This window comes from Orbicella franksi, chromosome 8 (assembly GCF_964199315.1).
Source record: "Orbicella franksi chromosome 8, jaOrbFran1.1, whole genome shotgun sequence".
Taxonomy (NCBI): Eukaryota; Metazoa; Cnidaria; class Anthozoa; order Scleractinia; family Merulinidae; genus Orbicella; species Orbicella franksi.
In genome coordinates this window covers 17667601-17685653 of record NC_138152.1, presented here as the reverse complement: position 1 = coordinate 17685653, position 18053 = coordinate 17667601, and the positions used below count along the sequence as shown (strand labels likewise).

Sequence of the window (18053 nt, the reverse complement as noted above, 5' to 3'; positions counted from 1 at the left end):
ATCAACCTTAAAATCCCAAAGGTGGCACCACTGCATTTGGTCGGGGGTACACGGTTCCTATTTTTCCTAACAAGAGGTTTTTGGGGTTTACATGTCCGGCGTTGGCGCATGTAGGACGTCACTTGATGTACCTCTTATCCGCTTTAAATAAAACATACCTTGGGTCTGGCTGACCAACCCGCCGATGCCTCAACCTTTGAGTGTGTTCGGCTGTGTAGTGAATGCAAAATATATGTCTTTGTTTGAAGCCTGTTCCAGGCATTCAGATAGTGGAGAGTGTCAAAATTAGAGAGGCAGTGGGCATGAAAAAAAATTCTCGCAAGCTGAAAAAGTCCCACCGTCCCCCTCCCCTCTCCCCCGCCCCCCCCCCCCCGCCCCCACCACATCACTTTTGTAATGGTGTCACAGTGCTGTAACATCATGTTTCACGGCGAGTAGGTGCTCTAACGTAACATGGTATGCCTGTGTCTTGTCATGAGAAGAGTAGGGTATAGCTGTGGTGCATTGTGGTGTGTTTCCAACATGGCGGGCTCCTTGAGCTCTTCAATGGAAGGCACGGGATTTAGCGACAGTGACATGAGTGCAGACGAAAGCACCTCATCTGTTGCTCACAGAGAAAAAAATTTAATGTCCCTTTTGAAGCAGGAGAATAGAGTATTAAAAATGGAACTGGAAACATGTAAATTACGCTGTAAACAACTGCAGGAAGAAAACAGAGCTCTTCGCCAGGCGAGCGTCTCTATTGTAAGTTGAGTTCTCTTGTCATTTTCAGAATTAATGGCTAAATGCAGTACGAGAACTGGAGTTCAAGGCACTGACAACTCTATCTCGTCATGTCATCAGAAACGTGGTAGTTTCAGTATTTTCAGAAATAAGGACTAGCATGTCTGGTCGTTTAATTTTGTATTATTGACTTCATGTATACAACGTTTACTGACAAAACCGGTAAACATTGCAAGTCGTGATAGATAAAGTTCGTTGTTCATGCCATAGACTGCACATAAGGAAAGCTCGTATAAAATCACGAGTCGTTTGCTGGGGGAATGAACTGGAAGCTTTTCGAGTGCTCTCCCAACGTGCCAAGTGGTTTTGTTGCGCCCATCAAGCCGTAGAAAGTGTGGTGTATTACTTTCACGAAATAACAGTGGAACACTTTGGCCAGAGAGAGACATTTTAATTTTGTGGTCAATTTCCTCATTCTCAACACATTCATGACGCAGTAAACCAATAATGTCAGGTACAACTCTCATAAAAAAGGAAAGACAAGGGCAGAAAACAGCTTATATTCAAATCTGATTTAAAAATACTTTGACAGGAAATCCATGACATATAGCTCGCTTAAGGTTATTCCATTGAATTGTGTTGCACGTTCTTTCAGCATACATTTTGGATATAAATATTCTCAGGTTGCAAGTGTTGGAGATGTCCTTCAAGCTAAGCTTGACTGGGAAATAGTAAATGGTTGCTCTCTCCTAAATGACCATAGAAACCCCATTTTTTTAATGCATAAATTTAAATGACATGTTTTTAAGATATTTTTTTTGAATGTGGTAGAGAACATATATTTGGGAAATACTGGGTATGCATGCAGGCAGCAAACTCTTAAATTTGTTTGATAATCTGATTTTTTTTCGAATTATAATAGTTAATAATGTAAGATCAAAGTCTAATTTGTTGATCTTCCCCAATATTTTTGATGCAAGAGTGACTTTTTTCAGAAAATAATTGTTCCCATTTCTGACTGCTAAAGTTCCCAATGAAAAACCTGAGGGTCATATACATGTAGCTACCATAACAGCTATCAATAATAATCAAAAATGGTCTTGGTGACCTTTGTTTTTGTTACAAAGTTTTGTTACAATCAATTGGACTAAGTTTCAGATCATTATAAATGTTCCTTTTTCAATGGAATGTAATAAATATGTTACTTTGTTAGAAATTTTTGCCCTGATTTCTTTTAGTAGTCTTAAGGTATCAGTATAACCCATTTGGCCATCTGTGCGTGGTCCCCTCTCGCATTCGTGGTTTTAACAAAAACCCATATAAACAGTATATCTATCGGAAGCTTAATAACTACAGATTATGACCTTGTTTAAAACGGTAAAAATTTACCCTGTTTCGAAAATGTGAATATGTTTACAAAGCTTCACAAACCCATAAATCAAGGTATACGCCCGCTAAATTTAGGTCGAAAAAAAGGATTAGCATGGCGTTCGTTTCTTCACACATTGACCTCAAAAACCGTGTCTCAGATTTTTGGCACATGTGTTTGTTATTATTTTACAAGAGGATAAAGTTAAAAAAGGGAAAAAAATAGGACTGCCCGTGAAAAAAAGGCATAACTTTTTAATGAAAAGAATAATCAGAATTTGCAGACACACTTTTGTCAGTGATCGTTCTGACAGTGTTCTCTCAGAATTTCAGCCAATTTGGTCCAGGGGCTGCCAACCTGGAACTCAAAATGCACATACAACTCGCCTATTTTTTACTTTCGAGAAACAGAGAAAAAATAAAATTTGGCGGCATCCAAGTGTTATGAGATTATCGCACCAAGGGAGACACCGCAAAGGAATCAACTTTCTTTATAACAATAGGACTGTGACAGTTAACATGGAACAGGTACAAATTTCTGTGATGGCACGTGGTAAATTATTCACCAGTGAATAAACTGCTTTTTCATGTGTGAAGTCAGAATTCCAGAGCTAGTAAACATGAAATTATCTTTTGATTTACTATATTAGCATTTGAAATTTTACGTATCGGTTGACTAATCCTCAAAACTAGCAGCAGATATAATATTTTTTCGTGGAGTATTTTTTATCTTAAAGATTACCTTAAGATTTATCCAACCGCTTAAAAAAGTAAAATTATGCAAAATGGCAAATTTTCCCCTTACTGACACCTTAGCTGATCAGCCAAGCTTAGCTGTAAATCAGAAAAATTATTGTTCCAGAATTGATTTGTAAATTAATTCTACCTTTCCTTTTTCAATCTTGTATTACAAATAGACTTGACAAGCTAGGCTGGAGACTGACTGAAAACCCTAATGGTTCATTTTGCTTTCAGAATCAATGATAACTACGGTGTTGAATAATTACTTTTATTATCCAACTGCAGCCAATACGGTCCAAATATGGTGCAAAATGAGTACAAACATACAGCGATATTGTAATGTTTTTTTAATAAATTTATTTCATCTACAACAAATTACTTCAGAATAAGGTACTAAAAACAACTAAAAGAAATATGAAACTACTTACAATACGATTACACTAACAAAACGATACTAATGCTACTAAAAGCAATACTAATATTACAATACAATACAATTACTTACAAATTGATAAATTTAATTACACTTTTTACAAATGGATAGTAACAATATTTGCAGTTGCACAGCTAGCCTCCAATAATTAATTGTTTAAAAAGTTGGACCATTTTTTGTTAAAAGAAAGTAGTTTATTTGTCGTAATCACAATATATTTTTCTAATTCAATTTTTTCATTAACAAGGGTTACAAAATCTGTGAACTGGGGTCTTTTTTCATCACGTACTACGTTAATGTAAAGAAAATATTTTCCAATTGCAAGCCTGCAAATAATCTTGTCTATAGGCAGGTCATTTGTCAGGACAAAGACAAGGTTTGACCTGACAAAAAGCCAGTCTGGTCGGACAAAAAAAAACTGTTTGTCATTAGAAATTAAAAAGAGACATTTGAGACATTTTGGTATTTCAGTGTAGACTCTTCACCAAAATATTGGTTGCAAATTCGAATAGCTTAGAAGTTAACTGAGTGTAAAATCGCTACTAGCACCAGCAAGGGGACCTTTACATTACGTCTGGTATTAATTTACCTGTTGAAAATTGACAAATTTACAAACGTTTATACCCCTAGTCACACAAGCATTTCCAATGTAACAAGTTTCCCACGACGTCTAGGGACTGAACGGGAAAAGGGATGAAACAATCTCCCGCGTGGACAGCTTGTCAGTATAAAACCTCACAATAACATTCAGAGACTTGAAAATTGGCTGAAATGAATTCTTCAGCTTTTTCTGAAAGCAAGTTTCCTCTGAAAGCTTTCGAGGTCAACTGAATAAAAAATTTGCGTAATTATTTAAAATGTGGAATTGGGGGCGGTCATGACTATAAAGCATGACCAATTTGTACATTTACGCTTTTCACAAAAATATGTCTGTGGTATGGAAACTATATTTCAACCACACTGGCAGACGTAAAAAAACTGTAAAGGGTTAAAAATTAAACTGAGTTTTGATCATATGGACTAGAAAAACATTTGGTTACATTTTAGAGGTTTTAAAATTTTTGAAAGCGATTGCATTCAGATAAACGAAATGTGAGTATTTGGGCTGTGTATTCAATTTCCATAATATCTTTAATCGGGTCAATGTATTACAACTGAAAATTAATTCCACAACACTTGGTGGTAACAAACAACGAGTAATTACACAAGACCTTAGTTTTAAGTAGTTTTTCAGACGAACGTAATTCAGACTAAATGGGGCTTCACGATCTTTCACAATGCCACCGCAAAATGCGTAAATTAACACGCAGGAATAGTGGCACTGTTGTGATGTGTTTACAATTCAACGTAACATTTGAGATGGCACACTGTGCGTGGTAAAATTCTCAGAATTAGAATAAAACAAAACCGATAACAATGCTTTTTTGCGTCACATTGTGTGGCAGTATAACAAAATAACTTGTCCCATATTCGGCCACAAATTTCCAGTTAAAATATTTTTCATTTTAGCAGAAATGCCCGGTCAGAGTGTCCGACCAGGCTAAGCTTTTACCTGTCAAAACCTCAAATTTACCGGAAAATTGTCCGACGACCAACTGTTATTTGCAGGCTTGAATTATGATCAAATGATTTAGGGTTAAACTGGACAATGTGTATCTTAAAACACCATTTATAATTTTGTTTTGCTCCAAAGCAATGTTTCCTCTGCATGTAGCATTGTACCACTTTGTAAATTTATTCCAAAAGGATTTAGCGATTGGACATTCCACAATTAAATGGAGTGGTGTCTGATCAATGTCGTGACATTAAGGACAATCTGGTTGCTGTTCGTTTTTCGTCTTGTACCGAATTTTACTTGTATAGAGAATATTATGAACTATTTTATATTGAAACACAGATAATTTTACCTCATTTGTGACACGAAAAGGAAGCGAGAAGATGTTTTTGTCTTTCTTGAAAGATAAACCCACGTTCAATGAGTTTTCTCTCTGCAGTTGGAGGAGGGAAGTGCTGGTGATTGAGTAAAGTATTGTAAATTGTTTTGCATGTGAGCTTTTCGATAGCAAGTAGTATGTATTCAGTTACGGTAGAAGACATTCCTGCTTTAGCATAGTTTTCCATTCCTGTGGTATTGCAGATAGAAGACTGTAATACTGTAGAAAATTACTCTTGACGTTGCATTTCTGCATGAAGGTTGTAAAAGTCATCAAGGTGTTACTTTTGTTGTCAAAAAGGCACGAGATTTTCAATGCCGACTTTTTTCCAGCCAGGGAAAAAAACAGATGACTTGTTTACATGTACTTGAATAAAGTGATTGTTCCATATTATTTGATTTAACACATCTCCTTTTGTTTTCTGGTTAGTGCTATTAATTTTCTGCCAGTGGGAAGTTATATCTCGATAGAATGTTGGTGAGTTTTCATTCCGGGGTAAATATTGAATGTTATAGTTACACTGGAAAAGAAGGTTGCTGCCAACATTGGAAAGTAAGGATAGTGGGATGAATTTCCATGGTCTTTTATTGTTAGCTCATAAGCGCTTTACCCAGACTATCTTTAACGCTTTATCAAATAACATAAAATCCAACATATTAAGTCCTCCTCCCTTCCTTATTTTTGATTATAGTCACTTTTTTGAGTTTTGTGTTCTTGTACTTCCATATGTAATCAAATATTATGTTATTTACTTTATTGGTAAACCCTTTTTGGAGTGTCTAACATGCTGCAGATAAAAGTTGGTTTGGATATTGCCAACGTTTTGACTATATTTACTCTTCCATAATTATATGGATATGTCTTGAGACAACCAAATGTTCAGTGTCTTTTTAAGTTTATTCAACTTTTCAAAGAAGTTTCTTTCAGTGGCAAGTTGTTCATCATATGAAAAATATACACCCAAGGCATAGAGAGGCTCATCACTTAATTTTAGATTTAGAATGGAATCCTTCCTCTGATGCAATGATCCCAGCCAAAGTATTTCTGATTTAGATTGATTTCTTCAGAGACCAGAACAGTTTTCAAATTGTTGCAGCAGATCAAAGAGCCTATGAACAGACCAAATATCTTTAAGAAAAACAGTTGTGCCATTGGCGTACTGGGTTATTTGTTATATATTTATTTGGATCAATTTGAATACCGTAAATCCTCGAATTAGCGCCCCCCCCCCCCCCTCAAATATTTTTATTATCCAACTGTAGTGAATACCGTCCAAATATCATGCAAAACGAGTAGGAACGTACAGCGATATTGTACTGTTATTTGTACAGTAGCAAACCTGTTTGCCAGACAGGCCAGTGCGTGTACGCAAAACTGTCACACTCTCCCTCTTTCACTGATAAATGTATTAAGTACAGCAGTTGGATAATAAACCACTTATTAGATGTTTTGGTGTGATATTTTTACTTGTTGTTTGTATTTTGACCTGTCCTATGGGCTGGTCAAAATAGGACACAACTCGTAAAAATATATAGAGGATATTACACGGTGGCGAGAAGATATGAATTTTATGTTCGAGTGGCAAGAACAATATCACTACAATATCAATACATAAAATTCATATCTTCGAGCCAACATGTAATGTTCTTTTTATTATATGGAGAAACCAATTCAACAAAAGCAAAAGGCGGGAATCGTGAGGTCACTGAACGATACGACACTCACAAAGGTGACATACGGAAAATACGCCACTCGGGTCCTGGATGAAGTGGCGTATGGAATCTACGAGTGGTTTAGTTCCTAGTAAAACACTCTTCTCCATATAATAAACAGTGATAGTACACACCAAAACGTCTAACAAGATACGTATATACTTAACTTCTCTATCATATTAATGATCATTTCTGGGTAAATCAAGAGATACTGATATTAATTTTATTACTATTTATAATAAAGTTTCCATATAACCCACGCTCTTTATCAGAGAACAGATGTACGGTAAGCTGAATTTCAAATTTTTGCTCTGGAATTTTGACGAATTTGACCCAGATTGAATGTTCCCTGATACGCAGACAAATGCAGTGAAAAGGAGCTATTTGTCTGCAGTAAACATAGCTGCATGGAGGCTTTTGTTAAGAACAGCAGTGTTAATACTGTACTAGAATAGCAAGTTTTGCTAGATTCCAACAAGATGGTTATTGTGTAGCGAAATACACAAATCCTTAACTTAGTGAACGCTTCTAATCAATAAAAATGTTATATTCGTTATGAAGGCAGAAATTATACTTTAAAAGTAAAACAACGACAGAAAACACTGATTGAGCTGTCTCTGTGTGTGATTAGAAAATTTATTTTTGTAGAAATGCTCAAACAACACTTACATGCAGTGCAGTAATGCTTGTTTGCTCTGATCATTTCAGCAAAGTGAAACTCAACAATTACAATGCTCACCCAATGAGTGATCAGTTGAAAGCTTGCTGTGATATCCTCTCCTGTACTCAGAGAGCAGTTTAGTCTTTCCAACTTTGACTCTAGTTCGAGGAATCTTGCTACAAGTCATAAATACCTGTAGCTCCTTTCAAATACATGTCAGAATTTCGCATTTTCGTCCGAAAGCTTGAGCTATTTGTTTTGTAATTTCCATCGGAAAAGTACACGTTTTCATGAGCCACAATGTGACCAGATTCCTCTAGACTAGAAACTTTTAGATCCAGAATATGACTATGAAATATGAACTTTTAGACTCAGAATATGACTATGAAATATGAAAAAGTTAAAGGTGGCTCTGACCCCCTACTGTAGAGTACCTTAAAGCTGTTAGTCAGTGTACTTATATTTTACAATTTAATCTAGTTTTAAAGTAATTCAAATGCAGTGCCCATTCCCTTTTCATGTCGCAACTTTTACCAAGGGCCATGGGCCAGGACCCGCAATTTGTCCTGGCTACTACTGTATGAGTAAGAGCCCCCTGCTTTGATAGCTAAAAAAAAGTTACTGTATTGGCAGATATTACCGTTACTGTTATGGTACAACTATGTGCCACAATAACTTTTTTTTAAATTTGTAGTTATTGTTATTTCAACAACATTCACAACAAGCTTACAGTTAAGCTCATATGCATTGTACAAGTAAACTTTAACATGTACAGAGGGTTTGGTTGCATCAACAAATCTGGGAAATAACACTTTTCAAAAACAAGCATATAAAGAGTATACCATCTTGCTGTCATGTCCTAACCATCCTTAATGTGTTAACAACTACGAAACCTCTCTTTAAGTAATGAAGGTGTTTTGCAAGCTGGATCATGTAATAAAGAAAAATGTTATGGCGAATATTATGATATGTACAGACCTTTAAAAATGTGTCCATAAATTTTAAGAAAACCCTGTTCCTGGCAACTGTCCCTGCCTATAAATAACAATGTACATGACCACATGTACTGCAAAAATTATTGACATCCATGTAATGTTATGTTGATCCTCCATGTTTTGTCTTGAGTGCAGTCAATGTAAGGAAAACAGTATTCAACTGAGCGGTGAAGAGTAAATTGTTTGTTCAAAACCTTAAGAACCACCTTGTTAACAATATGAATATGAACATGAAGTTATTTTACATTATGTAATTTTCCAGGTAATATATTACCAAATTTGTCAGACATTTCACTGGCAGAACCACCAGAAAACAGTTTTCAACAATCTTATAATGTTATAATAGTATTTTATGTAATGTTTAAAAAACGAGCAGCAGTGTTTTATGGGATTTAAAATATGAGGTGTAGCCGAGTGTCTTTAACCTGTTAAAACACATGTTATGAGTGTTTTGAACAACTTCAAAAACGTTTGTGGTGGATCCACTCATTTGTAGAATAATCCTGGGTTTATTATTATTTTTCTGGAGAAAAATGGCTGCAAAATTGAGCCGTGTCTTTATCAAATTTAAAGACACTCATTAAACATTCATATCTTGTGTGTTTCCTTTATGAATTATTAAATGAGTTTTTGAACATTCACTCAACAGCAAGCTAAAGCAGAGCAAGAGGAAGAGTTTATATCCAACACTTTGTTGAAGAAGATTCAGTCACTTAAGAAAGAAAAAGAAACCTTGGCAATGAATTATGAACAAGAGGAAGAATTTCTTACCAATGATTTGTCACGGAAACTTATGCAGGTAGAACACAAAGAGAGTACTAATCACCTCAATCAAACTCAATCTTATTGATTTTTGTGGTAGGCCAATGCAGCTGCAGGGCTTAAACATGCATTGAATTTAATTTTAACTCATTACAACTCACATTGAAATCTTAAGCAGTTTGTGGATTGAACACTGTGTGTACTTGATTTATCTGACTTAACTATAAATAAATTTTCCTCTATAATTTATGAAGTTTCCTTTGTTCTGTGCAAGTTGACATCTAATCTCACACACAAATGGTTGCACCGTGCAAACTGTTAGGTGTAATTATTTAGTCTAGATGTACTGTAATTTGAAACCAACCTTCGCTGTTTTCAAGATTATGATCAAGCACACAGTGATGATGTGAAAGAAAGCCAAATAAGCAAATGACTTCCTCCAACAAATCTAAAATAACATGAAGAGTGGTAGCCAGCAAGTAGAATTCCTTGGACTATATAGAAAGAGTAATGACCAGTTGTAACAGTACAAATGCTTTGCATGCTTCTTTCATTAAATCTGATGTATCTTATTGTTTATTTTAATTAGTTACGTCAAGAAAAGATTCAGTTGGAACAAACATTAGAACAAGAGCAAGAATATCAAGTAAACAAACTAATGAGAAAGATTGATAAACTTGAATCAGATGTCACCTCAAAACAGACCACTCTGGAACAGGTAACTGATGAACCTTTTTTGAAAAAGGGTTAAGAGTCACAAAAAAGTGTTTGGAGGTGGTGGCCATCAATGGTTAAATATCCTTGATTTCACCAGAATCATATGGCAAAAGACCTTAGTGGTAAATGTATAAAGTTAAACAAGTTACTTGAATCATATTTTCTCTTGACAATGATGTTCTGTTGGAACTGTTAAGTCATCAAGCAAACTAATCATGCAATGTGACTGTGGTTTAGATATTTGATCTCAAATGGCATCTGTACATTTCCCTCAACTACACTTGGCTACTCTGTGGTCAGAATTCTTGAAGATGCTTTCTTGGGAATAGGCCATATTTGTATTCTCATTATGGGACTGGACCTAGCTTCTAATGGAGGCTCATGCAGGGAATATCATTAAAAAGAGATGATGTAATTTGCCTTTGAAAAGACTCCCGGCATGAGCCTCAGTTGTAGGCTAGTTCTAGTCCAATGCCGAGAATACGAATATGGTCTACTCTTGAACTGGAAGCAAGCCCAGTAGAAGTCAACAACTGCAGAAAAGATAAGAAAAGGAGAAAAAGGAAAGGCCAACAAAAATTTTAAAAAATGCAAGACATACATGTAGTCACTTTCTCATCAAAATTTGGATTTGTACACATACCCAGGCAAAAACGTCTTAAAATGTGATGCCAGTGGAAAGAAAGGTATTCTTTCGTGTTGCAAATGCCTTTTTGAGTAGACTGGAGCTCATTGAGCTCATGCTATGCTGATGGGTGAAATACTTTGATTAGATATTCTTTTCAGAGTTTAAAATGAGCATTTAAGAGTGTAAACTTATGTAATTAGATAGAAACTTTATTAAGAATGTCATCAACCACCTAGCTGGGGAAAAACTCCCCTACTAATACGGGGACATAACAAAAACGAGTTAAATTAGAAAAAAAATACTAAATTTACAATAGTAAAATTTAAATCCAAGTTAAAAGATGTTATGGGACTATGTACAATGGATTTTATAATACAATAATACATACTTAAAAAAAGTTCTTTAGGAGGAGCAGAGGGGACAGCCTCTGCAGCCATCATCTAGTAATGCATCAAGATTGTTGAGATTTCTGATGTTCGTCTTAGAAGTGCTGAGAGATGTGGCCTCTCTCATGCTTTTTGGTAATTTTGACCACAATTTGGGTCCTAGATATCTGATCGAGTGCTTACCATATTTCACCGAGTTAAACCTTGGCATTGTAAAGTCAGATTGTCTTAAGTTATACGTACTAGGGTTATTGCTGAAAAAATCACAGAGATAATAGGGGCATAACTTATGTTTAACTTTATACATCAAAGTAGAGAGGTCTTGAAGTCGTCTATTAAGTAATGTGGGCAGACCGGCCCTCGCGAGCAGTTGATTATAGCTTGAGCTGTTATCCTTAAAAACTGCTCTGAGGCCTCTTTCTTGTATTCCCTCCAGTTTTCTAGTATCGCTAGCTTTACAAAAGTGCCATACTAAGTGACAGTAGGTAACGTAGGGTAAAATGGCGCATTTGAACAATGTTAGTTTTGACTGCGTAGGAATTAGGTTTCTTAATCTCATTAAAACGCCTATTCTTTGACTAGCTTTTTTACAGCTAAGATTTATGTGGTCGGAGAAACTAAGATCGGAGTCTAGTGTCACGCCTAAAAGCTGAAGATTATCCGTGGTCTTGATTTCCTCTCCGTTTACATGGATGTTACCATTGCTCTGACTAAAGCCGATGTTCATGGCTTGGTACTTCTTGATATTCCCGGCTAAGAGATTTGAGCCGTACCAATTTGTAGCAAAATTAGCACTCTCCTTGAGTTGCGATGTAACGGCTCTCTGGTCGTCCCCGATATGATAAATTTGGTGATCATCTGCGTACATCGACAATTTCGCATTGAGGCCATAGGGTAGATCATTTTGAAAAATGTTCCATAGCAGCGGGCCAAGGGCGGAGCCTTGTGGACAGCCGCGGTTTACCAGTCGACTCGAACTGACGTGACGACCGATCTTAACTCGATATTTCCGGTCTGTGAGGTAGCTATTTAGCAGTTGTACGGTATTCTCTCGAAAACCGTATGCCCGAAACTTGCTCAATAGTAGCGGTGGGTGGAGAGAATCAAGAGGTTATTACAGAGAAAGCAATCAAACAAAATTGGAAGCGCAATCAGTTTTTTTCTCCTTGCAGACCTTTCTGGCCACCATATTGGTGTACAAAAGTGGTGCACCAGTATGACAGACCCATACTTAGCACTGTAATTAAATCCAAACGTTGTTTACCAATTGGAAAAGTCCAAGCTGACTACAGGGATCCTGTGTGACTAGTGTTGGTGGCTAGTTCAGTTCAGTTTTCAAAGAATATTGTCAGATGATTTTCACTTCTCTTCTGCTTTTAATCCTGCCATTCTAGGCTTAAAAACAGCATCAGAATAATGCTACTGCTCTGGCTGTTGTAGTCACATACAAAGTCTACAGTGCAGGACTTGACAGATTCTAAAGCTGTTCAACATTTTTAAAACAGATCCTCGAATAGAAAATTTAAGGTACGTTTAAAAGTGATCCCAGTATCTTTTCTTTTTTCATCAGCTGAGGAAAGAAAAAGTGGATCTTGAAAACACATTGGAACAAGAACAAGAATTGTTAGTCAACAGACTTTGGAAAAGGATGGACAGACTGGAGGCAGAGAAGAGGTAAGAAGAACACTTACAACATCCAACATAAATTGCAACCAGGCTCTAGAATTGTCAAGGAGTAATTTTTCCCAGCCGACCAGTACCCCCAGGGGGTCATGGCAAAAACTGAATGTGAAGTGACTTTTTCCCACGGGTGTTGAGAGTTGTTTCCAGTTTTCAGGAGTCTCCAGTTATCCAAGGTTTGAAATGATATTGTACAAGTGAGAGTGCAAATCCAAGGAGAACAAATTGAATTATCGAGAGTATGGAGAAATGAAAGTTTCCTAATATCGGGATTCCACTCCACTATATGATGTGCAATCATTGATTTTTGTACTAGGGGAAGCACAAATATATTTCAATGATTTTTGTGGCAGCTTTATCTGTAAAACCTCAATAGAAATAATAAAATTAGAGTTGTCTGACGTTTGGAAGTTGCTGACGTCATTATCAAGGTAAAAATGACAGTTTTATCGGGGTGTTAATATATTTAAATTAGTGGAACTGGTATGATAGGCATTTGCTTGTGATCTCAGTTTCGCGCGGATAGAGTCAGTTTGCACATTCAAAGTTGTCTTGAGATCTTGAATAATTAACAATTCGTGGATAAGACAATCGAATTTGTTGGGGCATTTTTTTTTTCATTTTTACCTTGATAATGATGTCGGCAACATCGAAGCACGGGACAACTCTAATTTATTTTTTATCCCTAAAGAAAGTGGCAATAAGATTATTGTAACTAGATTTATGGCTTTTTTGAGTAGTTTGGTAACACACTCGGTTTATTTCTAGAATGCTCCAAGAGAAGTTAGAAGAACCTATTTCTGAGCCGCCCTCCCCCCGACAGTTTGCAGATGGAGAGGATGCGGTGGGCGACTTAGCGTCCCACATCACATCACTGAGAGAAGAAATCAGGAAACTTAAACAACAACTGGCTAAGTCTGAAGCTGACTGTAAGTGTCGCTCCACGCACTCCTCACTACTGTTAGTGTGAAATGTTTTACTATAACAAGATTATTTATACTTCCCATGTAAGTCGTTAAAGGTATAGAAATTTGTGCTGTAGTCGCTTAATTTGACTACTGGACAATGTGACATATCCGATTATGTATAAACCGCACCCTAGTAGATAAGATAAGATAAGATAAGAACTTTATTAACGTGTCGAAGTCGCTAGCATACTATGTACACTAATTGGGGACACCTAACTACAATTACTTATCTTATCGGGCCAGGGCCCCGTTTCTCGAAAGCCCCGGAAACTTTTCGGGCCCGTAAAACCATTTTCAGTTCATCTGTGTCTACAAACGGAGTAGTGTATACGCCTGAAACTTCCTGTATGAAGGGAACCTCTGTTCATATTAAGAATACGTGAATAAAACAGCGCTGTAATCGTAAGGTTCGAGATTTTGCTATGGCTTTCCGGCCCGAAAAGTTTCCGGGGCTTTCGAGAAACGGGCCCCAGGGGTCTGTTTCTCGAAAGGCCCGGAAACTTTTCGGGCCTGCAAAGCCATTTTTGGTTGATCTTTCTCTAAAACCAGAGAGCTGTGTACGCCTGAAACCTCTTGAATGAAGAGAACCTCTGTTCATCTTAAAAATATGTGAATAACACAGCTCTGTAATCATAATGTTCGAGATTTTGCTACGGCTTTCCGGGTGCCAAAACTTTTCGGGACCTTCGAGTAACGGGCCCCAAGTCAGTGACTTGATATCGCAAGATATGAGGACAGTAGACACGTCTTCTGATTGGCTAATTGTGAATTTGAGTACAGTAAAAACAGGTATCGTCTTTTCCAGGATATGAAACCACACCTGTGAAACAAAATAGTATTAATATCGATCTTAATATGCGATTGACAACTGCCGAGCGTTTGTATATTTGCTGGAGCACTTTCCTTTGCTGTGACATTGAGAAGCGGTAGATTGTCGAAAGTCGCATGTTTCTTCCACTTTCTGTTTAGACTGTGAAAAGATGGCAGCTTATGCGAAAGAGGAACGCCATATCAAGGAAGAAAACATTAGATTACAGAGGAAACTGTTGCGAGAAATGGAGAGAAGAGAAGCGCTAAGCCGACAGCTGTCAGAGAGTGAGTCAAGTCTGGAGATGGATGATGAGAGGTAAGTCCGTCACAGCGATTCATCATCATCATCATCATCATCATCAACTTTGTTTACCCTCGAATTTCCTGATTAGAATTGCTGCTAATTTCTTCGAACTACCTGATATCACAAATTAAAAATAATAACAGAAAAATCAAAACAAAGCAGTCAAATTAATGCAATATTAAAGAAACAAGTTAATTTGTTGAAGGTGTTGAATTCTTTAACAGACATTGATTTGGAAGTGCTACCAGGATTTGGTCGATTTGCAACTAAAACAAAGTAATAAGTAGCTTGAAATTCACTGTTCGGCAGAAATCCTCATGAAAAAATTTAAGGAACCTAGTCAGCCTGGAGAGAAAAAGTAACCTCAAATAATCAACGCTTTGCCTTTTTGTGCTCTCATCGTTGGGTAGCCTGTTTACTGGCTGAAGCCACCTGGGCTCGATTTAACGTCTTCTTTCTTACAGGCACTTCAACGAGATGACCTCTCACGGGACTTCAGTGAGGGACCGCACGTCATCAAGTCCCCTTCCGTTAAGTACCAACAGACCCATATCTCCGGGTAAGTCTAATATAAGTCTAGTATAATTCCGCGATTCTTTTGGTATCATTGCGTTTGTACAGTGTACGGTGACGGTGACGGTGACGAGCACGATTACGGTGACGGTGACGATAGCAATGATCGATTTCCGCCATCGATTATCGATGTTTGTTTACCTTTGTTTTTAGGGTATGGCTTCACTCCACCATCACCGCGCATGCCTAGGTATCCTTCCAATGAGAGGTTGAGTGGATCCCATTCCTCCGCAAACTCTTCACCTCCAACTCACACAGTACAGGTAGTGTTTTACTAACTTTTACTCACAAGCTTTTTGCTTTTTCGTGTTTGACTTGATCTTTTGTGTCTTTGTTGTACCGTTTCGTTAACGACAGCTAGACAGTCCACATTAGAGAGTTTAAGCATGACGTTTACGGCAGATGGCAAACAGCAAAGATTACCTCTGATTTTTTATTCTTTTCTTCTAATCCTTAAATAAATCACGCAAAAATAGCAAAATGTCTCCTACTGTTCACCGCAAATACAAAAATTTTCACTCTACTGTACAGACAGCTGAAAACAGAGAGCAAAAGTTTCATTTTTGCCGTTTGCCGTTTGACGTAACGTCATGCTTAATCTCTCTATTGATTGAGAACCGAACCATGAGATAATAAACTTTTACAGGAACCCTTTTACAGTAAAGCTGGGTCGTCGCAGTTTCGTTTGTTTTCTCCAACGTTAATTAGGTCTTTTCTTGTGTTACTATAGGTAATCATACAGTTTCGAGTTCAATTTGGAATTAATTTGCGCGAGTGAGTTTTTTAAAAAGTTGAAATTGCACGAGCCGCTTCGGCGAGTGCAATTTCAGCTTTTTGAAAAACTCACAAGTGCCAATTAATTCCAAATTGGACAAGAAAAACCGTATGATTACCTATAGTAACATATAAACACGAAAAAATTCGCATGGAGGAAGTGTCGAAAGATCATTCTTGAAGCCATTTTTTCTCACTTGAGAAATTTTTTTTCAAATTTTCCGCACAAAATTTGCGTCATCAGTTTACCTGATATCATTGGCTTAGAAAATTTCCTATTTCCTTTCAGACAATCATAATCCACAATTACGATGTGTAATTTGTACTGGTGTTACACTTTTGCACTTGTGCTACACTTGAACTGCATTGCTCTCAGTCAATCAGAATCGAATAATTTTTTCATGTATATTATTAGGTTGGTAATAGACTACGAGTAGTCCCTTTCTGGCTTAGTCCGTCGTGCGTGACGCGAAAGAAAACCGCGAGAAAAAAATGGCTGCGCGAAATCCTGGGGGCGAGGAGCGCACGAAAGAGGGACTACTCGTAGTCTAGTAGGTTGGTCAGAATGATAATATTTTTAAAATTCACTGTGTCAGAAATGAAATGATTACCCAAACGAACGTGTTTTTGTACGAAATAGTGGTAGAGGAGGAAACTCTATCATTGGGTGACAACAAAGGAATAGTGGGACTTGAGGTAATCTCTGTGACGTTTGGAGGATTTTTTACTTAGTTAATTTATAATAGACATTTTATTGCTTCTCTCCGTGACAGAGAGGTCAGCGGACTCAGTCTTCCCCAGGTACATCATCACACGGACCCAGGCCCTCCTCAGGATCATGAGTATGAACAATGATATAGGCTCTTGCTGAGCAAATTGGCATGTATCAGTGTACCCCCGTGTAAGACAGTACATTGGCGCTTCGCTGTACTTGATGTGAACAATATCTGCCCAAAAAACTATTAGGGTACCGATTTTTATGAAAGGTCTTTAAATGGTGTAAAATTCCAATGAATCACTGATGGAGATATAGAGTAACAAGAATTGTTGGTGTATATTTGTTTGAATGTAGGTGTTACGCGAGGTAGTTAAGTTGTTTTACAGCAATAAGTGATGACAAAGTTGTGATATTTTTCAGTTGGAGTGGTTTTCCAATGTCCAGTCAAAGTGCTTGTAAAACTGATCACATTGAAGTAAACTGGCCGATCTTCTATTTTATGAGCTTTTATTTGTGGCTTTTACGACCAATTTTGTCATATATCTATCTAACAGCCTTTAGCTACTGCTTTTTTAGAGATAATTTGTTATAATCAATTTTGAACTCCAGGAAGGGAAGAACTTATCCAGTTAGTTGAAAACATCTTTTTCAAACTCATTCAAGTTAAAACAAAGAGCAAAGAAAATCACAATCGTGAATGAGGTTTGGATACCCGGTCTTAATTGGCATAGATTTTGACTATTTTACTTCTCCGTTTACTCCCTAGTTTTGTTTCGATTGAGAAGATATATCAAACCCTGGAGACAGTGTTTCTTCGGCTATCCAAACACCTCGAATTTCGTCAAAAATACTCCCCTTCGCGTCGTATTTTCAACTCTCTTCTCGGAGTTTGGATATCCCGATGAAACACTGTCTCCCGTGGTTGATGAATTACCTCAGCAGTCCTTGCTTGATTTTTCACTCGGTGGTTTTCTTGGAGACATCATTGGCTTCTTTGCCCAGTTACTGTATTCTTAGTACTTTCTGGAGTGCCTTTCATTGTAATGATTTGTACTACTTCCGTCACGCTTAGAACAAGTTACTGTTTCGGATGATTTATTCAGATTACAAATATGTTTTTATTTTGTTTCTCTTCTTTTCTAATTCATGCTGTCAAAGTCAGTTTG

The 18053-nt window shown here is 37.1% G+C and overlaps 1 protein-coding gene across 1 annotated transcript; it reads left to right on the top strand.

Moving 5' to 3' along the window:
- Positions 1-520: 520 nt before the first annotated feature.
- LOC145495213 (coiled-coil domain-containing protein 6-like) lies at positions 521-17609 on the top strand. The gene is made up of 9 exons (XM_081474797.1): positions 521-744; positions 9217-9366; positions 9919-10047; positions 12631-12734; positions 13509-13669; positions 14678-14834; positions 15287-15381; positions 15549-15658; positions 16943-17609. Exons 1-9 carry the CDS (start codon positions 523-525, stop codon positions 17009-17011), a joined length of 1197 nt encoding a protein of 398 aa, XP_081330923.1. The 5' UTR covers positions 521-522; the 3' UTR covers positions 17012-17609.
- The last annotated feature ends 444 nt before the right edge of the window (positions 17610-18053 follow it).

Excerpts from the sequence above, each read along its gene's own strand:
- LOC145495213 (XM_081474797.1), top strand. The coding sequence starts at position 523 with ATGGCGGGCTCCTTGAGCTCTTCAATGGAAGGCACGGGATTTAGCGAC. Across the intron at positions 10,048-12,630 it reads AACAGACCACTCTGGAACAG|CTGAGGAAAGAAAAAGTGGA; the intron begins GTAACTGATGAA and ends TTTTTTCATCAG. Across the intron at positions 12,735-13,508 it reads AGACTGGAGGCAGAGAAGAG|AATGCTCCAAGAGAAGTTAG; the intron begins GTAAGAAGAACA and ends GTTTATTTCTAG.